The following is a 27,168-nucleotide window of genomic DNA, read 5'->3' on the forward strand; positions in this document are numbered from 1 at the left end:
TATCTTCTGGAGCAGCCTTTAGATTGCATGATTCTGGGAGGGTGCATCACCCCTAGATTTTGTATAGTGCTACAAGAGAACTGCAGCAAAGTAGCAGTAGTGGTAAATATATGCACCTGGAATATTTCCCCCACTTTCAATGAACTACAAACTGCTACTCCATCTGTATAATGTCAAGACTGGCAGATGAACTTTTGGCCTATATTCTTTCCCACAATAGGGTAATGACCTAGTACAGAAGACAAAATAATCTTTTTACATAGTGCATTTGCTTTCTGTTATATGGAAGCTATAGGTTTTCCAGTCTGCAAGTCTGTAATGCTATCCTGGTTGAGGGGTGCATCACATTACATGTACACACACACATATATGGACACAGAGTGCTATTGAAACAGCTGTAATAGAGACCACCACATTCATCATTAGATTGTTGCTTTGGGTTTTAATGTCTGGAAGAGATGAGCTCATCTGGAAATCAAATTACACTGAGCAAACAGACAGCCTGTAGAGAGAGCTGTAAATTTAGCCGAATCAGTATACAGTATGTAATTTTATTTTTATTTTACATAGAAAGGGCCAGGCAGAATTATTAGCTATCCTTGTTTGAATGAAGTCTAGAAGATATATTTGTATTATTTCTACATTTGAAGGTGGTATGCAAATATGAAGCATGGCCTTAGATGCAACAGTGCAAGGAGGGGAATCTCCAGCTTGCAGGTCTAATTCGGACTGCAGGGCTGTTCCTTGTAAACAACACCCAACTGCCACTCACCAGGCATCATATGGGGTATAAGGTGGGAGAGGTACCCATGTGGCTATAAAGGAACAACCATGAGCATAAAGAGAGCTCCTGGTTGCTTTTTGATGGGGAAGACATGCTCCCAATCCATTTATGAGTGGTGGGAGCGTGCCTTGCTTCAACAGCACAAGGAGGTTTTCAGAGAAAGCTCTGCTAAAACGGAGGGGAAAAGTTTTGTTTTAGCAGTGGTTTCAATTATTATTATTTTTAAAAAACCACCAACAACTTTCCAGTACAATACTGAACGCCAATAAATAATTACAGCTGAAACCAATTCAACTCAGCAGGCCAATAAATCTTATTTAAGCAAATGTGGCTGAGAATAAATAAGTCTTTGGGGCTCCTCTAAAGGCCTTTGTTGATGGGGCATGTGCAGTACTCCAGGTGTTAGCATGTTCCCTACTGCTGAAAAAGCCCTCTCTGTTGTGGTAGACATGTGTCTAGGATTTTGGCTGCTGATCTTAAACTGCCACAAGCACAATCAATACAAGACTGCCCATGCGCCAGGGGAACACATTTTTGCCGTGTACGCCGCAAGGATCTTACTTACACAGTAGACCTCCATTACACAACAAATTGGCTTTGAATCTCTTGAGAATTCCAAAAGTGGCCTGCAAGAGGGATTCCTGTACTAGAAATGAACAAAACTGACATGGAGGATAGGTTCTGAACTGCAGCCACCAAAATGAAAGCTGTGGCCATTCTTAATATACAAACCAGGCAGTCATTATTATTTCTTTCTTTTCTGAAACATCTTCATATAAACACATCCCACTGATTTCAACAGAACTCCCTTCAAATACGCTTTGGGTTGCACAGTGCTCAACCAGTGCTTGGGAGTGCTTAAGTCAGTTGTCATTTATTTATTTATTTCATAAAATTTATAGACTGCTTGATTGTAAAAACCCGCTCTGGCCGAGCACGAGGTGATGTTCCTAGAGACAACAGCTACTTAGCTATTCACTTGGAGTGGGTAGCATTTGCCTCCCTCGGTAAGCATTCACATGGTAAACTATGCTGTGCTAAGCAGTATCTTCTCGTAATCAGATTAAAACACAGATGCACGTTTTTAAACGAAATCTAAAAGCAAGCAAAGTTACCTCTGGAGATTGTGGGCTTGGCTTCAAGCAAATAAGATTTCCTTCCACTGTAAGGGCAGACAGAGTAACACAGAGCCCCAGATACTGAATCTGACTGAGGTCCTCCACGTTGTTTCCTTCTAGGTCTAGAATCTCAAGGTGCTCCAACAGGCTAAGTTGACTTAAGTCAGCAATATTGTTATATGCTATGTAGAGTTCCTAAAGGAAACCAAAGGGACCTTATCAACATGAAGTTTTAACCACTGCACATTAAGTAATGACAATGAACCCATGGCTTGCAGTTTGATATATGGCACAATACTGAACTTTAGACCCCTTCAAGACCCAGAATTGCCAAGCACAATACATGATAAATTATGATGGAGGTACCTTTTAGGTACAAGGAATGGCACTGATTTTTATCAGACCTAAAATTAATTTTTAAAAGGCTCCAGCATCAGTTTAAGAAAGAAAGAAAATGAACAGGAACTTAAGGTTCTCTGCCTCATAAATGCCTCATAAAAAGAAGCTGAACATTAAGTAAACAGGGCAACTGAAGAAATATTTCAAATGTGTCCTACCTTCAAAGAGCAGCAGGAAGAGATACCATCTAAATCTGGAAGCCCACAGCGAGCCATCCAGAGGACTTGAAGATTAGACAATGCTGTTCCAAGGTCCCTTAAGGAAAGTTGACACTGTAAGTTCCAAGGGTTATGTATTCAGTTCATTTTAATATTTTTCATCTTCGGCAAAGCAATAGAGATTTGGATTGAGGGTCAAATTCACCCATTATGTTTCACAGTAGCACTCTTATATTCCGGAGCTCATACTCATGAGTAATGTAACATGCAATTTTATTACGTATATTTATTTTTAAATTGCTAAATTTATCTATATTTTGATCACTTTTTTGTCCAGTTGTTTTTGAAGACAGATTTTATCCTTATCTTTTATGCATATTTTATATGGTTTTATGTAAACTATTTAGGGTTTTTTTGTTAAATAAGTGGTATATAAATCTAGTTGGATAAATAAATAACAGGAGGTTTACAGAAAGCACATTTCAGCTTCTGTCGCAGGGATTTCTGATGTTGCGGTTTATCCTGCTCAGGTTCAAAAGCTGATGACAGCATACACTTACATTGTTTCTTCCTTGGCAGCTGGAGAGAGAAGGTAACCCGGCTGGAAAGAAGCTCTGCTTGGATTGGAACATGTATTGGTGTCACTGGGCCCCAGGCAATGAAGCTGGAGTAGGCAGCCCCATCACACCCACTGATTTTTTCAGAGATACAAATTCATACATATACCCATCACACACATGCAAAACCACATATGTGCACCCAAAGACAGATACAGGATATAAGCCTGGGACAGCCAATGTGGTGCTCTCCAGATGACAACAGCGCCATTCCTTCCTAATCATTGACCATGCTGACTGGGACTGGTGGTAGCTGGAGTGGAACATCTGGATGCACAGATTTGGCTTCGCCTGGTGTATCCTTTTTCAGTTCTGCTCTGATTCGCCATGTGTCAAAACAATATTCTGCCCTATTAATTTTCAAACTAAGTGCCAGAGATAAATGCTATAATAAGGTCACATATACATTAATTGATTAAAAGGAAAGTGTCAGCGATCCCAAAGTAACTGCCCACTGAGTTGGGTGTTCAACAATCCAAAACTAACTTGAATTAATTCATACCTGAGAGCTTGGCTTGGATAATTTTGCACTGCAGTATTTGAAAGTAAACCCAAAAGCTTTAAACTGAGTGTTTTCTCCAAGCAATGAAGGAATCTTTGGAGATGAAGTCATAGAAGCATAAAAGTGACTAACAACAGAATTCTATGCATATTTACTTAGAAATCATTTCCACTGTGTTCACTTGAGCTTTCTCCCTGGTAAGTGTAGCTAGGATTGTTGTCTAAAAGGATTAGTAAAGTAAAATTGATCACTAATGATTTTCCAGAACTCAACATATCATTATGCATTGCAAAAATCCTTTTTTTTACACACATACTTCCATAGTACACATTCATAACATCCAATTCTTTGAGTTGAGGACACTTCTTGAAAACAAGGGAGAAAGCCAGTGTGGTTTGGCACAAAGTGGCATTTTGAGAGAACCACAATTTACTCAATAAATTCTTTATTCAAAACTATTGGGAATAGGTTCATTTGAGCCAAAAACTTATTGGATAGATACCAGAAGAAGGCTCCCTTTGGCTTCACCAGTTTAAACCTAAAGTAATTCCAGATGTCATGTCAAAGATCCTGAAAGTAAATAAATAGTGGTAGCCCAGCCTCAAAGCACTTCACATCAGCAACCCCCTGAAACTAATAGGAATTGCTGCCAATCACATACAATCATAGAGTTGTAAGCGACCCTGAGGATCATCTAGTCCAGTGTTTCCCAACCTTGGGCCTCTAGCTGTCTTTGGACTACAATTCCCATCATCCCTTGCCACTGGTCTTGCTAGTCAGGGATGATGGGAGTTGTAGTTCAAAAACAGCTGGAGGCCCAAGGTTGGGAAACACTGATCTAGTCCAATCCCAGCAATGCAGGAATACGCAGCTGTCCCATATGGGAATCAAACCTGCAACCTTGGTGTTATCAGCTCCATGCTCTAACCAACTGAGCTAACTTGAAGGTCTAAAAAATGTGTCTTTTTCAAATACAGATTAAACTTTGTGGTTGCAATTCTGCTTTTGCCATGTAGTGGAGAAGGGTGTAAAGGGGCTCCTTGTAGGATTCCAGTATAACCCTCCCTCCCTTGGCATGTTGCCCCAAGCACCTTTGGCATGCTGCCCCAGCACTTTTAAGCTGATGTCTTCTACCCCTCCAAGAGCCCAGGGCCTGGCCCTCCTAATTGGAGCAGTGAGCAGGATGAGATCAGAGAATAGGTGCAAGAGGTTTCCATTTGATGTGAATGTTCTGGTGCTTTCTCAGGATCTCTATGGGAGCACTTCTGCAAATTCAGGGCTTGGCCACATTTGGCTTTAGTATGGATTGGAATCTGCCTGTCTTCTCTCATTAAATCAAAAGTCATCCACATGACATTACCTTCAATCAGCTGCAACTATGCTTATTTCCCCATCTGAATCTGAACTACCTCAATCTAGAGATACTTCAATAAGTGGTGAAACATCCAAAACAAAACCACTCCACTCCAGGGAGCAGGCAGATTGCATTGGTTTTATATAGCTGGGTCAGTTCTTGGTTCTACTAACCACCTTTCCACACCCTCTACTTCCCCTTTTAACTTTTCATTTCTTGCAGGTCTGGCACTAATCTTCTATGGCTCCTCAAATGTCTACTAATTTTCTAAATAAAATAAAAAAATCCTTCCAGTAGCACCTTAGAGACCATACCAATAGCTAACTTAGTTGGTCTCTACTACTGGAAGGAATTTTTTATTTACTTCTCTGGGAATTTTTTATTTTATTTATTTTGTTTTGCTTCGACTACAGCAGACCAACACGGCTACCTACCTGTAACTAGTACTAATTTTCTGGGTTTTTTAACACTGTTGAGCGCAAAAGCATAAATCTGCACAAGCACTACCACAGCAGAAAACTCCATTTAATTTGTACAGATCCATGCTTCAGATTTGCCTATTTTTCTAATACACTTCTTTTCCACTAGCAATATGTGTTTGTGTTCTTCTGTTTATCAACTTTGACTACATATACATAGAAATATACTTCTTATATTTGGAATTGAAGGTTTGTAATAATAAATGGAGAAGAAATAGCTGGTATCACTCCATTTTTATGGCTAACTTGTTTGATTTCCTTTTAGAAGAAGAAGAAGAAGAAGAAGAAGAAGAAGAAGAAGAAGAAGAAGTAGTTCACTTAGTACAGCTTCCAAACTATACTAAGGGCTGTAAACAATGGCCTCCATGACCCTCTGCTGGGCAGTTTCTGCACATGCCCAGTTTCTGCTCGAATGGAGGGTGTGGAATAAAGAAATTAGAAGGCAGGGAGAAACAACTGGCTGAGCCGTGCTAGAGAATGAGAAAGTCTGTGGTGCCAGGGGGTGGAAAAGTCACTTTTTGCCAACCCCTTTCTGCCAGCACTTCTCTTGAGTCCATGCCAGTATAGTTTACAATGCAAGATAATTACAAGAGCTATGTTTACATTTATTACCCTTTAAAAGCATGAATAAAGAGAAGGGAAGATAAACTTGAACAGCACTAAAATAAAATCTAAAAAACACAGGGTGGTACATACTAGCAGGTACAGTACTTCCAATGTGAAAAGATAGCCCATATCTAAACATGTTCCATGGGAACTCCTTCAGTACAACTTAGTATTTCTAGTTTGCAGCCTCTGTACAAGTAGGCACTTTTGATCATATTGTTTAATAGTTATTAATATTCCTATGCCTAATAAGTTGTTTAGACCTCCCTCCTAACTCACATATTAATGACCATTACCTCGATTCCTGTTGTAGTGTGTTCTTGAGACGCATGAAAGATTTTTTTTGTAAGCTTGCTGCATACATGGGCCTTTTAGCAGTAACATTTAGCAGTAACATTTTATAATGTTAATCTATACCTGTGTCTCAAAAGTATCTTTGCCCTAAATTGCAACTTATCCTTTTGGCAATATTTCTAACAAAAAAATAATATATCATTTTTCTAGAAAATAAAATAAAATAATAATTTGTAGACTGTGACCAGCTTATGAAAATACATTGTATAAACTGCAAGTTTCAAGTTTCAAGCTCTGAATTCATTGTATATTTGCCAATGAGATAATAAGCAATGCAGATTAATTTACTGTCCTTAAGCCACTTTTCTCTTAGTCTGATATTGGAGGGTAATTGTCTTAGAAAACAGATAAGTGACAGACAAGAGTGAAAAACTAACTCTTTATAGATCTCATCTTTCTTGCTGAAGATTATGTTCTACTCCTCGCTGTAACTGATGACTCTTTGGACCACTGTTGCTATGGAGACTGATAAGGATGGGCAACTCTCCTGCCAGCTGCCTAATTACACTATTATCTCCCAACATTCAATTCTTTGCGTTTTCTCAACGGTTGATGATAATTGTTCCTCTCTCATTTCTGACTAAATCACTTAGAACCTACATAACCGCTGGGAGCAACGTGTTGCAGGTGCATTTCAAATTGATGAGATATGTACGTATCTGTTTTCAGACAGACAGCATCATTTGTGGTATTGGGTTCCTGAATAGAAATCTGGAGGCTTGCAAACTGAGATTAGATCTCTGGTTTGCTGCAAACAGCCATATTTCTAAATATCGCAACCAAAAATGAGGGCAAGAAGGAGGAAAATATAATATCGAGTATCCACCACATTAAATCAGGTGTGGAGAACCTTTGGACCTCCAGATGCTGTTGAACTACAGCTTCCATCTTCCCTGACCATTGGCAATGCTTGCAGGGACTGATGGGAGTTGTAGTTCAGCAATGTCTGGAAGGCCAAAGGTTCCCCACACCTGCATTGAATGGAAAGGAAAATGATGAAGATCTGGGAGTTTTCATAAAGAAGAGAACAATCCTTACTACCAGGTTTGATGAAAACCAACCATCTGCCTGCTAAAAGTCCCAGCAGCACAATTCTTTACATTACTCAAAAGTAAAATCCACTGGATTCAATGGGAATTACTCCCATGTTTGTGGATATAGGACTGCAGCCTGATTCTGGGACCAAGATGTTGCAGCAAGGGTGGGCTCCTCACATAGTTTTCAACCTCTGGGCTCTACATAAAGAGACAGGTCACATAATTTTGAAATCTGATACATAATAAGGCCATCCGAGGTGGTGGCCATCACTATGTCTTTGAGAGCAGAATTCACAGTTGAATTATGTGCCTTGTGACAAATTACATTCCAACATTCAGCTTTACTGGATGGTCCCGGATTCTAGTATTATGAGAAAAACTTATCTCTATCCAGTTTCTCCATACAATTCATAATCATACACACCTCTACCATGTTCCCTGGTAGAGTCCTGGTAGGACAACAAGACTCCCTTCACTCCCCAAATTTGCTTAGGAAGGTCAGGCGAACCCTCAGAACAGTGTGTGGGGAGAGGAGAGATCATTCTCTCTGGCAAGGAGAATGGTTCTCTCTGGTTTGCATTGTCAGAACGATCCATCTACTACAATGTTGGATTCCACCTCTGTACTGTATGTTTACTGGCATTCCTACCTTAGCCCTCCAGGCAAATGGCAGCCACTGTACATTAACTGATAAAGCAGTGCAAAGGTGACTCAAAACAAATAGATGGTTTTGTGATATAGTACTCTGAAAATGACAGGTCACTTAATAGTTGAGGATTACTGCATATGCCGAAAGCACAGCTACGGATGCTGCATCTAATAGAACAGCCTACGTTTTAAGAAAGTATTTATCTAGGATTTTACATATATCCTTTTACTCATCCCTGAAATTAGAAAGCAGAAGCAATTAGATTAAAAACGGTGGCTGTTAGCCAGACTAGAACGAATACCCCATTAGCTGTGAAATATAGTCCTTTTTGCCAGAATCATTAGGGAGATAAGTAACATATGTCATCATGCAAGAGTAAAAGATAGTTTTTTAACTTGCTCTCTTCAGAGAGTGTTCCATGTTTCTCCCTCAATTATTACTTCATAAATCTGATATTACTTGGCTGGAGAGAGATGGATGGAAGCAATAGAGTAAAAGCCTCATAAAATAAGTGTAAAGTAGGAAATTAACAAGGACCTAAAGCAATACCTTTTTATCACATTCTGTGTACAAAGTCTCCCTACTGACCACGCAAAAATAAGTAGGCCAACCTCTAGATATTTAAGAAATAAACACACAAATATTGAGAGACTTTGCTGCAATTGAAATGGGAAAAGCGTGGGCTCTCACCCTTGAGATAGGAGAAATAAGGTCACTTTGGTCTTGGCATTAAAAAGAGAGGGCAAAGAGTGTAACAGGTTCAAAAAGGTTTTGTAGTGAGTTCCAAATATGGTTTCACACAAACACTGCCTCCTGCAGGCTGAAGAAGAAAATTTGGTGTTTCTCACAATTACTCTCTGACAGGAAGGTTTTCAGGCCTTCTCCCTTGGTATAATTGTGCCTACTATCTTGTTGCCAAACTCAGCCATAAGCTCTGCTTGCTGTGTTATATGGTCACAGTAGTGCTTTTGCAATTCACCACCACATACTGTATAACAATATTGCGTGGAACGACTTACTGTCACTTGGAAAACCACGTGTGGTTCTGTTATTTACAGATCGTCAGTAGTGCTTATGTCTTTCTAAAAGGTATCAAGATATATTTGCTCTTTCCATGTGATTTTTTGAGATACAGAAATTTCTTAAGATTGCAAAAGCATTCCACTTCATCCAGTAAAAAAAATAATAAAAGTAGAAACCTCACATTTTTCATTTCCAAAGCAGTGCAAAACACACTTAAACACTATGAAAATACCTTGGCCAGTGGAGTTGTAGTCAAATAACATATGGAGGGCCACAAGTTCCCTATTACTGCAATAGAACAACAGTAAGATTTTCCCTGTATATAGCAGATTCAGAACTAGCTCACTCTGGATTATTGAAAGGTGCTGCTATGGGGTAGGGACAGAGAGTAAAAGCGTACTCTGGACTTTACTTTGTGTACTATAGCTCCTTACCTCACTGACATAAGCATGCTGCTATTCAGTTTCAGTTGTTTTAGATTAGGCAGATAAGCACCTATAAGAACAGGGAAGAAAAGGAACAATTTGCAGTTTGGTAAAAGCAGTCTGTGTGCGATCCTCTTAGACATATAATGTCATAACCGAAGTGTTTTAATGGTACAGCTTATATATTTGTTCACCATAATTTCTGATTGATTCCTGTGGTGCAACGTATCTTCTCTGACTAATGCCATATGAAGAATCCATACTAAAAGAAGGCTTGCCTGGAAGTGATCACATACTGTCAGATTATATTTTACATCACTAGTAACTTGACATTTTAAAAGTTACCTTTGAGAACCTCTCCCTGTGTCCTACATCTGCTTCTGCTGGGAACTATTCCCCTCACCTCTCAGATTTAAAGAAGATTTGAAAGAAGGATTGTTGTTGTGGTGTGCACACTCTTCCCATTTTCACTGCTGGTCAAACAGGTTCTGCAGAATGTTGTATTTTGTATGTGTATATATTACAGGAAGCAAAGCCTTTTCAACACTCTCCCAAGGACTGCTGCTTGTATCCAGCCAATGTTTCCTGACTTATCCATGTCCCCCTCTCTTCAGATTTATCCACAGAACCTTAGTTTGTTTGTTTTAAAAGAACTGGGTATTCAGCTAAGTTTTACTCAGAGCAGACTCACTGACTTAATGAACATGACTAAGCTGCATTAATTTCAGTGGGCCTACTCTGAGTAAAACTTAATTAAATACCACCCACTGTATTATCTAGAAATAATTCATAGTTGTGACCATTCACACTTTCAAACAAGATTTTTCTTATTCTGTATGTTACGAATTATTAGGGCCACAACATCTAGTCAAACCATTAATTAAAAACTATTAAAATTAATTAAAAACTATTAAAAATCTTTCAATTAATTAACACCCTCTAGCACTTGCAAAAACAAAGATAAGCAATAAGAGTGAAATGTTATTGGGTGTACATGTGTGTCAGGGAACTGCCATCGGAAGAGATGGTGCAGAGGCTCCAGCAGACTCGGAGAGATTCTGCAGCGGAGGAGGGAACCAGCAGGGGGAGAGCAGAAGCTCCGGCAGAAGGGGAGTCGGAGGAGGGAGGGCTCTGGGATACTTCTAGTGAGAATAGTGCAGAGGTAACAAGACCCCCGTTGGCAACTCCCACCCTTCGCCGGAAGCTGTCACGCAGAGAGTCACGAAGGCGCATGTCCGTGAAACAACTTTTATGTTGGCGTAAATTTCGTAGACGCCCACTGTCAGATTCTACCAGCGACTAACGGAATCACGCCTTGGGAGGCTCCGTTAGTGCCTCGGTTTGGTTGACCAGCCAAACACCAGAGGGATCAAGCTTTTACGCACAAGCAGCTCATTATCCCATCACAGCAATCTGACAGTCTTTGTAAGCTGCTTGTGCAAGCAGAGGGCATCATGAGCGAACCAGCCGGAACCGCAGGAGCTGGAGCTGGAGCAGGTCCAAGCCTGGAGGAAAGGTACAGGGCGAGGGAGGTCCAGCTCGCGCTGCAAACGGCGAGGCTTGAGGAGAGGAGGGCTCAAGATGCGGATAAGGGGAAAACCGCCCCACTTGCCAGAAAGGTGCCTGGATTGGTGCAGAGATTTGGGGGGGATCCCAGGAACTATCAAGCCTTTAGAACGGAGATGCAATATGCTCTCAATCTACTGTTTGATGACTTCACCGATGAGAACTCTAGAGTGGCGTACGTAATTAGCCATCTAGAGGGAGGGGCGAGGGACTGGGTTCGACCCCTGATGGCAGCCAATAATGATATCTTAAAGGACACGAGGAAGTTTTTTCGCGCCATGGACTTGATGTTTTCCAGCGAGATTGAGCAGGGGGTGGTGCGGAGGCAGTTGATGGGGTGCAAACAGGGGAGCCGATCTGTACGTGAGTACTGGACTGAGTTCACTATGCTTATTCATAGACTGGGGTGGGATCTAGCAAGTGAACCTATTCAAATGTTATTTGAAGAAGGGCTCTCTCCGACCGTGAAAGATGAACTTTCCCGGGCGCCCAGGGCGGAGTCTATGGATCAGCTGACTAAATCTGCACTGTCCATAGGAGCGCGCCAAGAAGCAAGAGCTTTGGAAAAGCGGGAAGGAAAGGGGGAACGTTGGAAGGACTTCCGCATTCCAGAGATTCCGGAGCAGTCTTTCCCGCCCGCAGAGCCGATGGAACTGGGAACAGCGCGCGCGCGCGCAGTTTCAAACACCAGTGAAGGGCGGAAGAAGGAGGGAAAGAGTGCCAAGAGATGTTATCTCTGCCAACAGCCAGGGCACTTTGCCAGAGTTTGTCCGCAAAGGAAGGAATGGCAGGGCATGGCGGGAACTGCTGGGGGAAAGGAGGAAGGAGAAATAGAGGAGCAAGTAAAAGCCAACGCCTGGTTGCCAACATCAGGGCACAGCAGCCAGGCCAGGGAGTAGTGAATGTGCCCACGCCGGAACCTCCAAGACCAGCGCTTGTGATAGAGGTGTTGCTGGAACTGTCAAACGGACACCCACTAAAGATAAAAGCGCTATTGGATTCAGGCAGCTCCTGTAATTTCATGAGTAAGGAGTTTGCTGCTGAACACCAGATACAAACTCTCCCATTAAGTAAGCCTTTGCAAGTAACCACGATTGATGGGAGGGAACTGTTGGGGGGAGAAGTGAGCCAACAGACTGTACCAATGATTATGAGGGTGGCAAGACACACAGAACTGATAGCGTTTAATGTAGCCACCTTGGGAGGAGCTCCCATCATTCTGGGAATGAGCTGGCTGGCACTACACGATCCGCTAGTAGGCTGGCATCAGAGGGTGGTTTCCTTTGGTTCAGCACATTGCCTAGAACACTGCAAGGAGGGAGAGGGTCAGGCAGGGGCCAGAGCCACTCTAGCAGGGATGGAAGTGACTGACAAGGGGAAGGTGCCACCACAATACGCTGATTTGATTGACGTCTTCAGTGAAAAGGAAGCAGATAAACTGCCCCCGCACAGACCCTTTGACTGTCAAATCACCTTACTCCCAGGAGCACAATTGCCAGTGGGCAAGCTGTATGCCATGTCAGACCGTGAGATGCAGGAGTTAAGGGAGTTCATTGACAAGAACCTCAAGCGAGGTTTCATCAGAGAGTCACGAGCGGTGGGGGGCAGCCCAGTGTTCTTTGTGGACAAAAAAAACACGGGCAAACCCAGGCTTGTGTGTGATTTCAGGGCCCTAAATGCTGTGTCAGAACCAGTGACTTTCCCTATGCCCAGAATTGATGACATTCTGACACGGGTGAGAAAAGGGAAGATTTTTACCAAGCTGGACCTTAGGGGGGCATATAACTTGATACGTGTGAGGAAGGGGGATGAGTGGAAAACCACTATGTTCACCCCCTTGGGGGCGTTTGAGTACCTAGTTATGCCTTTTGGATTACAAGGGGGCTCCGCCTGCTTTCAATCATTCATGAATCACGTCCTGGGGCCATTGCTTTACAAGAACTGCGTGGCGTTCTTAGATGACGTCCTGGTGTACTCAGAGAATGAGGAGCAGCATGTGCGAGATGTTAGAGAAGTACTGAGCAAACTGCGAGAAAATCGGCTGTGGGTGAAACTGGAGAAATGCCAGTTTCATAGCAGGGAGGTGGAATTCCTGGGGTACCGGTTGTCTGACAAGGGGTTGGCTATGGATCCCAGCAAGGTTCAAGCGGTACTGGAATGGAAAACACCAAAGACCAAGAAGGACGTGCAAAGGTTCCTGGGCTTCGGAAACTTCTATAGGAAGTTCATCAAGAACTTTGCCCATTTAACAGCGCCCATCACGGATTGTCTTAGCAGCAAGAAAAAATTTGCTTGGACGGAAGAAGCGCAAGGGGCATTCGAACGATTAAAGGCAGCGTTTGCGTCGGAGGAGCAACTTTTGCACGTGGATCTACGGCAACCAATGCGAGTGGAGACTGACGCGTCAGACCGAGCGGTAGGGGCCGTGCTTCTCCAGCCGGGGAAAGATGCGTCTGAATGGAGACCGTGTGCATTCTTCTCGCGGAAGTTGAACAAATCCGAGAGGAACTACACAGTATACGACCGAGAACTGCTCGCCATTCATGAAGCATTCCGGAGATGGCGGCACTTGCTGATTGGGGCGCAGCACAAGGTTCAAGTCCGGACTGACCACAAAAATCTGGAGTACTGGAGAACAGCCTGAGTGCTGAACCAGAGACAAGTGAGATGGGCCCAGGAGTTCTCCAAATTCAATTTTGAGATTCGTTACGTGCCAGGGTCCGAGAACGTAAGGGCGGACGCTCTTTCCAGAAAGCCTGAGTACTTAGAGGGGGAGGGTGCGCCGGAAGCAAGGCACGTAATCCCTGAAGACCGCTGGGTGTGTGGGGCGGCTTTGGTGGGGCAGAAAGAACTGTTAGAGGGTACGGAGAACGACGAATACGCCCAAGAGAAACTCAGAGAACTCAGGAGGACAGAGGAGAACACAGGGGGGTTTGAAGAAAAGAGTGGGGCGTTGTATTACAAAGGGGCACTGTACATACCCGATGGGGAACTGAGGGGCAGAGTACTCAAGCAGTTGCATGATAGCCCCACAGCGGGGCATTTTGGACAGCACAAAACCATGTGGTTGGTTACCAGGGAGTTTTGGTGGCCCAAGGTGAGGGAGGATGTACGGGAATATGTCAGGGGTTGCGACAGGTGCCAGCGAGCGAAAGGGGAGAGGGTGGCGCCAGCGGGGCTCTTACAACCCTTACCCACACCAGAAAGGCCATGGGAGGCAGTCTCCATAGATTTTATGACGGACCTGCCAAAATCCAAGGGCAAAACGGCGGTCATGGTAGTGGTAGATCTATTAACTAAGATGTGTCATTTTATAGCCTGTTCACATGCAGTCACAGCGGAGGAAACCGCCAAGTTGTTCGTAGAGCATATTTTCCGGTTGCATGGCGCCCCCTTGAGGGTGGTCAGCGACAGAGGGAAACAGTTTACTTCCAGGTTCTGGAGGAAACTTATGAGCTTACTGCACGTGGAAATCAATTTCTCCACTGCCCGGCACCCGGAAACAAATGGGCAAGCGGAAAGGGCAAACGGGATTTTACAACAATACCTGAGGTGTTATGTAAAGGACCGAGAAAATGATTGGGTAGATAAGTTACCTCTGGCAGAATTTGCCTACAACAACGCTGAGAACGTGTCCACAGGGCTGAGTCCCTTTCTGGCAAATTATGGGTGTCATCCCAGGGCATTTCCAGGAGAAGGAGGGGAGAGGTGGAGTGTGCCGGCGGCGGAACATTTTGTTGAAGAGATGGAAGCCATCCACCGTCAGCTACAACTTAACTTAGAGAGAGCCAAGGAAGAATATAAAAAGCAAGCAGACAAAAATAGGAGGGAAGGTGAAACTATAAGGGTGGGAGACCGGGTGTGGCTATCCACCCAGGGACTACCTTTCAAGGGGGGTTGTAAGAAACTGAAACCCAAAAGATTGGGACCCTTTGAGGTCATACAGCAGGTGAACCCAGTAGCATTCAAACTCAGACTGCCCAGTCACATGAAATTGCACCCAGTATTCCACAGGTCATTACTGTCGCCGTACCGAGAGGGACGTGAATGGGGGGGGGAGCGTGAGAGAGAGGTCTCCCGAACGCCCGTGATAGAAGAGAGAGAACGCGACATGAACGTGGCAGGAATCATTGATTCCAGGTGGAAGGGGGATCAGGTGGAATATCTGGTAGAATGGGAGGGGGAAGTAGAGTCGGAAAACACTTGGGTACCCGCTGAGGTAGTCAATGACGAGGTTTTAATAGAAACATTTCATCGGCGTTTCCCAAAAAAACCGCAACCCGTGGCACGATTTAGAAGGGAACACTTTGGGACCACCGATGAGGAAGGAGAGTTTGGAGGGTTCCCAGAGTCAGGGGTGGGTGAGGAAGCCGACTCCGACGAAGAAGAGGAAGACGGGGAGAGAGACGGTACGCCATGGTTAGAAGTGTTTGAATCCTCGGACGACGAGGAGAGTTCCTTTAGGGGCTTTCCGCCCTCACCGCCAGTGGGAGAGGACGCGGGGGGTGAAGGGGGCCCTGAGGGGGAGGTGGATGTCAGGGAACTGCCATCGGAAAGAGAGATGGTGCAGAGGCTCCAGCAGACTCGGAGAGATTCTGCAGCGGAGGAGGGAACCAGCAGGGGGAGAGCAGAAGCTCCGGCAGAAGGGGAGTCGGAGGAGGGAGGGCTCTGGGATACTTCTAGTGAGAATAGTGCAGAGGTAACAAGACCCCCGTTGGCAACTCCCACCCTTCGCCGGAAGCTGTCACGCAGAGAGTCACGAAGGCGCATGTCCGTGAAACAACTTTTATGTTGGCGTAAATTTCGTAGACGCCCACTGTCAGATTCTACCAGCGACTAACGGAGTCACGCCTTGGGAGGCTCCGTTAGTGCCTCGGTTTGGTTGACCAGCCAAACACCAGAGGGATCAAGCTTTTACGCACAAGCAGCTCATTATCCCATCACAATGTGTTCTGTATTCTTTTCTGTTCCACCCATATGCAAGTGGGGGGGGGTCTCCATTTTGATCTTACAATGCGGTTAAGGTAGAAAATAAGATTCAAATTAATTGTCCAGTTTCTGAATCATTCAATAAGTCTTAAAAGTTTTTGTAGCACAAGCATTTTCTTACTGCTGCTAATGTAGATTATTGTTATGCATAGTTTATATGAGCCCATTTCTAGGTCATAATCAGTATTACAAAGCAAATTATTACAGGATAAAGTTCTGTAAGTAATAGGCTTCAGATGCACTCAAAATGCTTTCCCCTACGTATGCATATTTAACGAAGGCTATTTTCTTTTTGTCAGAAATCTTCAAGTTCATTTTCTTTCATTAAACTGTTTCTTCACCCAGAGAAGAAGGCAGCCTCAGACAGACAATCAACTTAGTGTGCCTGCCAGGAGGCAAAAATCAAATAAATAAGGGTGTGCCACGGGTAACCTGATTTGTGGCTCTTCCATAAAGAAACCTGGTAGCATAAGGGATGAGTTTACCAACCAGTATTTTCAAATAAGAGCTCATTCAGCTTGCTTTGAATGTAAATCCTGTCAGTATTTAGAAATGAAACCTTTATAAATGCCACCTCCCTCAAGAAAAACCCCAGAAAGAAAGCTGCTCCATTTGGAACTTTTCTACCTCTTGAATATTAAAGAGATTTTCTTTAGCTCCAATGGACATAAGAACAACCTGCTGGATCAGGCCAATGGCTCATCTAGTCCAGCATCACATTCTCACAGTGACCAACCAGATGGCTGTGGGAAACCCACAAGCGGAACCTAGGTGCAACCGTACGCTCCTCACTAGTGATTACCAGCAATGGACATTCAGCAGCAGACTGTCATTGACAGCCTTTCCTTCCATGAATTTGTCTAATCGTCTTTTAAAGCTAACCACTTGGTGGCCATCACTCTTTCTCGTGGGAAAGAATGCCAACATTTACCGTATTTTTTGCTCTACAAGACTCACCTTTTCCCTCCTAAAAAGTAAGGGAAAATGTGTGTGCGTCTTATGGAGCGAATGCAGGCTGCACAGCTATCCCAGAAGACAGAACAGCAAGAGGGATTGCTGCTTTCACTGCACAGCGATTCCTCTTGCTGTTCTAGCCTCTGAGATTCAGAATCTTTTTTTTCTTGTTTTCCTCCTCCAAAAACTATGTGCGTCTTGTGGTCTGGTGCGTCTTATAGAACGAAAAATACGGTAATTATCTGGTGTGTGAAGAAGTACTTGCTTTTGTTTGCTCTGAATCTTACAACATTCATCTTCATGGGATGTCCATCAGTTCTAGCATTATATGAGAGAGAGAGAGAGAGAGAGAGAGAGAGAGAGAGAGAGAGAGAGAGAGAGAAGATTTTCTCTCCACACCATGAATGATTTTATGACTCCCTTTAACTCTAAACTGAAAAGCTCCATGTGTCATACCCTCTTCTCATAGGCAGTTGCTCCATCCCCTTGATCATGTGGGTTGACTTTTCTGAACTTTTCCCAGCTCTACAATACCCTTTTTGAGATGACGCAGCCAGAACTTTGCACAGCATTCCAAATGTGGTTACACCATAGATTTGTATAATGGCATTGTGATACGGCAGTTATATTTTTAGTTCCTTTCTAATAACCCTGAGCATGGAATTTACCTTTTTCACAGCTGCAGCACAATGGGCTCTAATAAAAGGCTAAGAGGGTCTGAGCCAGAATAAAATGTTTTCTCACCAAAGTTTCCAAGGCTGTTCTCTCTTGTGTCTACATGCATCTCTAGAGCTTTCACTTGACGCAGATCATCTAGCCCAGTCAGTGTTTTCTACAACAATAAGCAAAGAGTATGAAACTTATATCCTTTATCATAATATTCTACAAAGAAATTAGTATTCTGCTAGTAATGCAGTCCTACACAAAGGCCCCAAACTTGATGTTTAGCTTCTGTGCTAAACATCCATACAGCTTTGGTTTTCTACAGAAGGGTGGGGAATATGTAGCAATAAGACAGAGAATTAGAAAGAGAAAGAAAAACAGCTGAGATGCTTGGGTAAAGTCTAAGTTTCCCAGAACTGATGGGAAGTTGGTAGTGCTCAACTTGAAACCTCTTTCGAGAGACAAACAGCACAATCTTAACAGTGTTAAAATCTACTAAGAAGAAAGTTATATTGAATTCAATGAGGTTTACTCCCAGATAAGTGTGGTTAGCATTGCAGTTTAAAATAGGAAAATATAGTCACTAGAGACAAGAAGTAGACAAAAGTTGTTTCCTTTATATGACACCTTAGACCTGCAGTCAACGTTTAAGGCTTTGCAGGAACTACTGTATGTAGGATACCACCTATTTAGCATACCATTCTGAAGGGGACCTAAAGGCCTCGCAGTCAACATATATATATTAATGTAAGACTTCTGCTCTATAACTAAAGAGGCAGAACTCTATTAAAATATTAATATTAGTATAAATGTTTTTAAATGTATAAATGTTCAATTAAAAAAGAATTAACAAAGTGGAAAAAGGAAAGGGAAAGCACATAGATGGGATAGCATCTCTTCTTAGATTTAATATGTCATGCAATACAATAGTTTCAACAGGGAACAAAATTCTCCCCCTCACATCACCTTTCTATAAAACTTCAACAACTGTCTGAAATGTTTTTTCAACTGGTTCATTCTGTCTGTGGCCTCCCTGTCAAATGCATTTATCTCAACTTTGAAAAGTAATCATCTGCCAAGAAAAAAGGAAGCAATTCTGTCTTAAAAATATTAGATAGAACCCACTAACTTCTGTGAAAAACAGTACAGTTAAGTGCATATCCCCAGATGCCATCAAATCTATTATTCAGAGAAAAGCATTTCTTCTATCATCTGTTTGCATATGCATATATGTGCACATTCCAGTCCTAAAAACCAAATGACCACAATTTATGAAAATTAGCAATCCGGGTACTAAAAGTTAGTCACTGAACAAAATATAATTTACAATTATATAAATTGAAACACCACATTCTCAATTGTGCGTACTAATAAATCAAATTTAATAATGGAAAGTAAATGAGGGTAGGCACACTGTCATGGCTCCATGGAAAAGGGCAGGAAGCTATGCAGAGCAAAAAAAATCCTAAGCACTAGAAGACTTAATAGACTCAGAATAACCAACACTTTTTCAAGCTTATTTCATAGAATCGTAGAATCATTCTACAACCATGAGGACTAGAAACTTGCTTTTTACTACAAACTTATACACTGTCCAGCACTAGCTGTTGTAGTATGATACTGACTGTATGCTCAATGCATGATTCATACTGGACTCATCTTCTGTTTTCAGAGAGGACAGAAAAAGATATAAATGCATAAGGATACGCACAAGGAAATACGCTCACTGCAGTAATAAATATGATGAGCAAACTGGTTTGAAACTGTCTATACACTACCACACCCAAGAGTAAGTAGGATATGGACCTAAAGTTTTGAAAGAGGAAAGGAAAAGTCAGGCACGCACAGCTTCAATTTTAAAATAGTGTCTTCTTTCTGAAAGGCTAACAGAGTCTTCTCCCAGCTATAAAAAATGCTAAGCCTGTGTAAGTGTGTTGGTGAGAAAATGATTTCCTGCTACTGTTCCATTAAAGAGTTCTAAACACTAAAAAGGACATAATGGAAATTTGTTTCTAATCAATTAGTTGAACAGCAGTGCTATTTTTAAACTTGAAAAAGCAAAAGGAAGTTAACAGTATGGAAGCAGCTGCTTCAACCTGAGCAACAAGAGGTCAAATAATAGTTACATTAGACTTGTTATTAAAGCGTGCTGCAAATATAGTTAGCGTTTCCTTGGCAATATTGTATATCTATATTTTAAAAAACAGGAAGCGACTGCTCCAGCAATGCCCACTCAAAACTTTCAGGCCAAAGGAAAGTCCCTATTAGGCAAAAAAGAATGCAACTGTCAAAGGTAAGTACTGCATTACAAAAATCTTGACACATGAAAACTCGAAGAGTTTGAGTTGGTGCTGAAACCAAATTAGTTCTTTTCAGTGCTTTTTTTCTATTAAAAAAAATGTTCAAAGGTACTCTCATTTTCCTACTCATATTGAAATACTGCCCCTCAATGAGGCCAAACTTAGATTCACAAAATGTTTAGGGGTATGCGTACCCCTATATAGCCGTAGAAAAAAGCACTGGTTTTTTATTTATTTATAATATTTCTTATCCACGCTTTATCATAACATCCCATAACAGGCCACAACAATATATTATACAACTATAAACACAGATAAAACTGTTGCTGCTATAAACAAGCAAGACCATTCTAAATGGAACAGAACAATCTACATTCAACAAAATGAAATGCCTTAACTGTCAAAGACCAGGGTAAAGAAGTGTTTCTTCAGCATAGGGCAAAAGCTGTGCAATGAAGGGGCTGTTCACACTCCTGTGGGAAAGAGTTCCACAGTTTAGGGACTGCCACAGAGAAAACTCCCTCCTGAACTGCAATTCCCTACACTTCTGAGGAAGGTGGAACTACCACGAGACCAAGAAGGTCAGCAGGGATGGAAACAGGCCCCAAATATTTGAAGGGCTAAATTGTTTAGGACTGAAGCCTCACCAGGCATGGGTCTTGCTGGGTTGTTTCATTTCAGACTGCAGATAGGGGATCAAACTAATTTTACTAGCTCTGTGTGTAAAATGAGATGCTTTTGGTTTTTTTAATGTAGGAGAGCATTAAACATTTCATCTCCCATCCCTGCAACAGTGAGATCAGATTGGACATTTGCTAATCTGTTACAGTATGTTGATCAGGGCAAGGACATCCTGATGGTTTTACACCCTACACTTTCCAAATAAAATGCTTTAACTCTAAAAGCAATTGCTGTTTTGATAAAGATGTCAACCCTCCTACGCCTTTGCTTCTATTACATCTCTTAGTGAAATTTCACTTGATAGTCTGCTTCTCACTGACAGAGGCATGGCGTCTGAAGGGAAAAGTCTATGCGCTGAAATCCCCAAATTTCATTTAAAATCAAAGTTTCCCTTCCTTCAACTGCCACACAGAAAGAAAAGGAAATGGCCCACAAGCAGCCTTGCTGAAGCTCCTTTCCCACAGAAAGCCCTGTCTACCATTGCATGTCGCTGCCTGTTTTCCATCATCTTCATCCCATCAAAATGCAGCCTGTTGTCTAGCTATCCCCCTGCCAGCAGATATGAGCCATTTCCAGTGCACCCCAGGCCTTTCCCAGCCCTTAATTAGTAACCGAGTAAATAATGCATGCTACAACATAAAAACTCCATAGTCACAAGGGAATCCAGACTCATACCCTTTCTTACAGCACAATTATTTTACCAACACAAAACGTTATTCAAATATTAACAAAATTTGAAAGTTTATCTCCTTTGCACAACACACAGGAAGCAGTGTTTTACATTGGCTCTTCTGTGGACAATGAAAGGTGGATGAAGGGATGCTTCAGGTCAGCGGTAGGTCTCAGGACCAGTCCATGCAGTTATTGCTTTTAAAGCTATCAGGTAGCAACAAGGAAGCCTCAAAGAATGTGAGTGAGATGCTGGGCAAACTGCACTTACATTCAAGGTTGACAATACCATGCTAGAGGAAGCCCACTAGCATAACAAATTGAGTGATTTATATGTGCCAAATGTATGACCCATATACTGAGGCAGCTCTCTGCTTCTCTTATTCAGCGATGTTAACCATACAGTATCTGCAATGTTAGAATATAGACTGTTTTAATCCTTTTGCTATTAAACAGAAATAAGGTTACTGTAAAATAGAACCTTTTAACCCTTCTCTGTAGGATCTGATTAATACTCATGTTGGTCATATTTGTTTATGGAAGTGCCTGAGAGATAGCCAGGAGTACCAAAAGCATCTTTCAGTAGTTCAATTTAACTGGAAGTCCATCAGATATGCCACATTAATGCAATGTATATCAGCAAGCCTAATGTGATTGTTTCCATTCCAGAAATCTCATTCCAGATGCATTAAATTGGTAGCTACATACCAGTTTGTTGGGGGAAAGATATTCATTCACAAGTAGTTCTTCATCATCATCTTTAATTGATGGACTGGGATTCAGGAGACCTTGCCGACCCAAATCTGTGACCCGAACTGTAGCAGAACCTGGTCTTGAGACTCGGCCTAATTTCCAGTTTAGCTCCATCCCAGAATGTCCTAAACATTAACCACAGGAAGAGAAACTTGTTTGGTTTCAGCACTTACTTCTTACATTCTTAAGCCAAAGTCTGTCTGATGCATCTAGATAGTGTGGTGTTAAAATTGCAATGACATTGAAACAGGTATAAAATATTCCGCCTATACACCCTGAATTTCACATTTCATTTCACATATATGTAACTGTGATACATTACTGTTTCTGGGCAAAAAAATAAATAAAAAACCATTCAACCCCCACTGTTCCTTTTAGATTATATTCACCCACAAATGCTTAGTCATTACAAGAACCAATAACAAAGTTGTCAATTAATAACCATAAAAGACTATAAAACTACTATGAAAGAGTGGTATTCAACCCAGAAATAAAAGTAGCACTAAAAACTTTACTTATTTAGAGAAAAATGAAAGAAATTCAACTAGTTCATTTATTTAAAAAGTAAAGGGTTTATACAGCCTCATCATGGGAACCCTGAAATTACCGTATTTTTTGCACCATAACACTCACTTTTTTCCTCCTAAAAAGTAAGGGGAAATGTCTGTGCGTGTTATGGAGGGAATGCCTACGGGTGGCATGCCTACGGATTTTCCTCCTCTAAAAGCTACGTGCGTGTTATGGTCGGGTGCGTGTTATAGAGCGAAAAATACGGTACATAACAATGTGAAAGCATAAGAAGAGCTCTGCTGGATCAGATCCATCTCGTCCAGCATAATATTTTTACAGTGTTCAAACAGATACTTATAGGAAGGCGACAAGCTGCAGCTGAGTACAATAGCAACTCTTTCCACTTGTGATTCCCAGCAACAGAGAAATAGTAGAACACAGTCCTCATGGTTAGTATTAGTTGAGAGCCCCATCCTTCATGAATTTGTCTAATTCTCTTCAAAGTCATCCAAGTTCACTCTGTCTTGTAAGAACACATTCCAAAGTTTAACTATGCACTGTATAAACTGCATGCTCTGAATCTCCCAACATCAGTTTTGTTGGAAGACCCTGCATTCTAGTCTAATGATACCCACTTCTTGCAAACCATGTATAAATCGGACACACCTTTAATATGCAGTGTTCGAAATTCCCATGGTTCTAGGCACATTTTGCGACAGGGAATTTCATTAGCGCAAGCAGTTTCTGAGCTCGGTGCAGTACTGCGCCTAAGATTTCAGATTAAAACTGCAGAGTGGAAGGAAAGGAGGACCTTATTCTGCCTCCCCACTTCCATCTACTCTCTGAAGCCTGGAGAATAGACCCTCTTAAGAATATTAGGGGGTGGGCGGGGGAAGGACTAGACCATGTGGAAAATGAACATAATATTTTAGCTGCAGTTCATTCATTTTCAGCTTTGTATTCATTATAAAAAATGCACCTAGACATTCTGTTGTTGCGCCCATAACCTAGGTTTAAGGTGCCATTTAGCTCCTAGCTTTCATATTTCAGTTTCTAACACTGCCGCATACCAGGCTGACATTTTCATGAGAAACTCAAGTGCTCTTTCCTGGTCAATCACCAGTTACCACAAATTCAAACCTATAGGGTCATAAAGTGAAGTGCCCCGAGACCTCCTGGTATAGGCTGGTATATAAATTTAATAAATAATAAATATATAAATTATGAATGGGAGCAAGATCTTACCATTCTATCTCCTGATGGGTGAAAAAGCATTGAATTTATTTAAATTGGGAGAAGTTGTAAAACAATCCTATATAACCAAATGCAATGGTGAGAATGCATAAATCACTAGATGATGCGCCTAAAGAGTTAATCAACACATGAGAAATAAAATGATTTATTTCACTGCTTCCAAATACTACAGTTGCCGTGCAATATGCCCTCTTATCTCTGAAACATGTATTAGAGCAACACTTACTTATGGTTTGACAAGAAAATCAATTTGTGGTTTAATATCTGAAGTTACGCTCCTGATTTTATACTTCCCAATATTGATCTGGTACTTGTAATTGCTTTACAACTGAATTAGCAAGCAGAACAACATTTTCATGCCCAGCTCCATATGTGTAAAACACAATAAAATTAACAGTAGAGCAATTAAAAGATAGCCCAAATTAGAATCTTTTTGTGTAGCAAAACCGCTGCACAAAAGGACCACGCCCATGGTAGCTTTATAGAGAGACCACTTCCCCCTTTTCAGTGCAACTAGATTGCAGGCAAGAAGAGAAACATTTCAAGTGCCTAATGACCTGAGCTTCTCGGTGGCCAAAAAAGATCTTTCTGTCATAGGCTGTAATACAACAGTAGAACTCTTGAAACGAGTAACAGGGTTCAATGAGAGCAATTAGTAGAGTTACTGAACTGTAAAGTGGCAAAGAAGAGATTTAAGTACTGTTATTGAAAACTGCTAAACTGGTATAGCGCCACAGATTCATTGTTAAATCTGTATCAGTTTATGGAAGTGGCTTGGGCAGGGGCAGGCCGGAGATAGTGGTGTCCTCCATCTGGTGGCAGCAGTATTGTGCTCATTGAAATGTGGCTGGGGTGAAGTGGTGACAGCAAAGATGGAGGACTTCCAGGTTGGCAGCTGCAGTTTTGAATGAGTGTGTGCAGCTGCTGGCCTGCAACCACCTTGGAGCACTCCTAATTTTGCCATCTTACCACCTTCCTGTCCCAATGAGTGCTGTGCGACTGGAAGCATACCGCCACCCACTGTGAATATGCAATTCAATATTTTATTATATATTGGGTTTTTCAATTTCAACTATACAACAGTACTTCTAAACTGCTCTTAGTTCTGACATAGGATAGACAGAATAGTAGCATCTTTTGTTGGAACGTCAAGTTGAGAAGTTGCCAACCTTTTTGGGTCACTGGGAGCATTTGGGATTCTGATATAGTATGCCAAATGCCAGTCACATAATAGTCGCTATGAGGGTACGGCATAACACAAAATGGCTGCCAGATCTAAAAGAGCAGAAAAGAGACAGGACCACAATATTGTGAGGACATGCCCCACCCCTTGCCCCCCAACAACTGGAAAAAAGACCCCTACATCCATCACCACACTCACACATAAGTTCTTTACACCTCTCCTTTGTTCAAATGGAGAAAGAGGGTGAGCACTGAGTTCTGGCATCCAATTAAATGTGTTCATTTTTAAGGGGCGAGGCTGAGCCAGTGCAAACACAAGCTGAGCATCAAAAGCAAACAATTGCCCATGCAATGTAGATTTTTAGGGGATATTTATGGAGACCTTTTGCAGGTGCCATAGGAAATACTGGTGGGCACACAAGTGTCTGTAACCTCAGAAGTGTTGCTATAGAATCACAGAATCATAGAACTGTTGGAAGAGACCACAAGGGTCATCTAGTCACTTTGTACATAGTCTATGGTACAACTTGCTTTTTATGTTTCTTCTTTGTTTTTGTATTAGAAAAATACGATTTAGTTGTTATAGAAATCTTAGCTTAAAGTATTCAAAAATAAATAAATAAATTATACCAGCAGTTAAAATAGCATCATAAAATTATACCAGCAACAGCAAGCCAAAAACATCAGCAGAGGCTCTAACCACAACAAAGCCAAATGGAATAAGGTAAAAGCCTACTTAAAAGCTGGCAAAGAGCAGGTCTCCCTAATGAGCCTATTCCATAGTTTAGGCACAGTGGAAAAGGCCACTCTCTTGTTCTCCGCCAGCTCTACTTCCATAGGCCAAGGAAAGACAAGGAGAGTCTGAGAACCTGAGTGCTTGGCTTGAGCTGGTTCATAAAGGCAGAAGTGGTTGCTGAGATATGCTGTTCTCAGGTCACTTAGAGGCTTTGCAGGACAAAGCCAATACAGTGGTGCCTCGCAAGACGAAATTAATCCGTTCCGCGAGTTTGCGGTTTTTTCGTCTTGCGAAGCACGGCTATTAGCGGCTTAGCAGCTATTAGCGGCTTAGCGGCTATTAACGGCTTAGCGGCTTTAAGAAAAAGGAAACAAACTCACAAGAACTCGCAAGACGTTTCGTCTTGCGAAGCAAGCCCATTGGGAAATTTGTCTTGCGGAACGACTCAAAAAACGGAAAACTCTTTCGTCTTGCGCGTTTTTCGTCTTGCGAGGCATTCGTCTTGCGAGGTACCACTGTACCATGAATTGAGCCCAGAAGCAAACTGAAAGTGGAACAGACTTGGCCTAATATGATCCATCCTGCTGACTCCAGGCACAAATCTGGCCACAATGTTCTCAGCCAATTGAAGTTTCCAATATTATCTTCAAGAGCAGCCCACACATAAGTGTGTTTTAGTGACTAACCTGGAAGTAACTGGAGTGTTGCACTTGTCATCCACTACAAGATTCTACAAATGAAGCATGTGAAGAACTAAAGGAGTGTAACAGATATAGCACTGTCCAGCAAGCAGGTCAGTTTGCAAGCACTCTTTCCATTTTCAGTACAAAGATGTTTCTCTCTCTCTGGTGTTAATCTGTGGAAAAAAGCAATTTATAATTGTATCAGTTTAACTATCAATCCAATTACCACCACCACCACCTCTGCACCTTAGAGTATCATGGCAACTGCCAAATTTGGACATTCAAGAAATTATTGCTCTAAATGCTCTTAGACCTGAAGCTTTTTGTAAAAAAAAAAAGCATTGATTTCCAATGTAATAGAACAATATATTTCAATAATTTTTCCCCTTCCTCTTTCCTTCCTGAAGCTTGAAGCACATTTAAATACATAATTTGTCCACTTGACAATATAACACCCATTCTGACACATATTTCTATTAACAATCAAACTTATCCAAAATATAACTTTGATGAAAATCTTGGTACAGCGTCTAAATTAATCAATAGACTTTTGCTACAGTCCACACTCCCAGGCAATAGCAGTTGTTTAAGCACTACTAAATAAAAAGTAAGAAAATCTATGCAAGCTATAGACTGTATATAGGGTTTGGCTCCTCAGGAAGCTGTGAATGCCATTTTAAGTGTAATTTAGCAAAAAGTGCCCTGTAGCCTCTTCTGGAAAAA

At 41.9% G+C, this 27,168-nt stretch overlaps 1 protein-coding gene across 1 annotated transcript in view; it reads right to left on the bottom strand.

Moving 5' to 3' along the window:
- The window catches only part of LRRC56 (leucine rich repeat containing 56), a 38,324-nt gene extending 11,736 nt beyond the window's left edge, over nt 1–26,588 (bottom strand). The window contains exons 1-6 of the mRNA XM_081919927.1: nt 26,449–26,588; nt 22,036–22,205; nt 17,759–17,846; nt 9,515–9,575; nt 2,460–2,556; nt 1,900–2,097 (exon numbers count right to left, since the gene is read on the bottom strand). Coding sequence (XP_081776053.1) covers nt 1,900–2,097; nt 2,460–2,556; nt 9,515–9,575; nt 17,759–17,846; nt 22,036–22,205; nt 26,449–26,479 — 645 coding nt within the window. The 5' untranslated portion in view covers nt 26,480–26,588. The remainder of the gene's footprint in view (nt 1–1,899; nt 2,098–2,459; nt 2,557–9,514; nt 9,576–17,758; nt 17,847–22,035; nt 22,206–26,448) is intronic.
- Nucleotides 26,589–27,168: the final 580 nt, after the last annotated feature.

This window comes from Podarcis melisellensis, assembly GCF_964234715.1.
Source record: "Podarcis melisellensis genome assembly, chromosome: 1".
Classification (NCBI taxonomy): Eukaryota; Metazoa; Chordata; class Lepidosauria; order Squamata; family Lacertidae; genus Podarcis; species Podarcis melisellensis.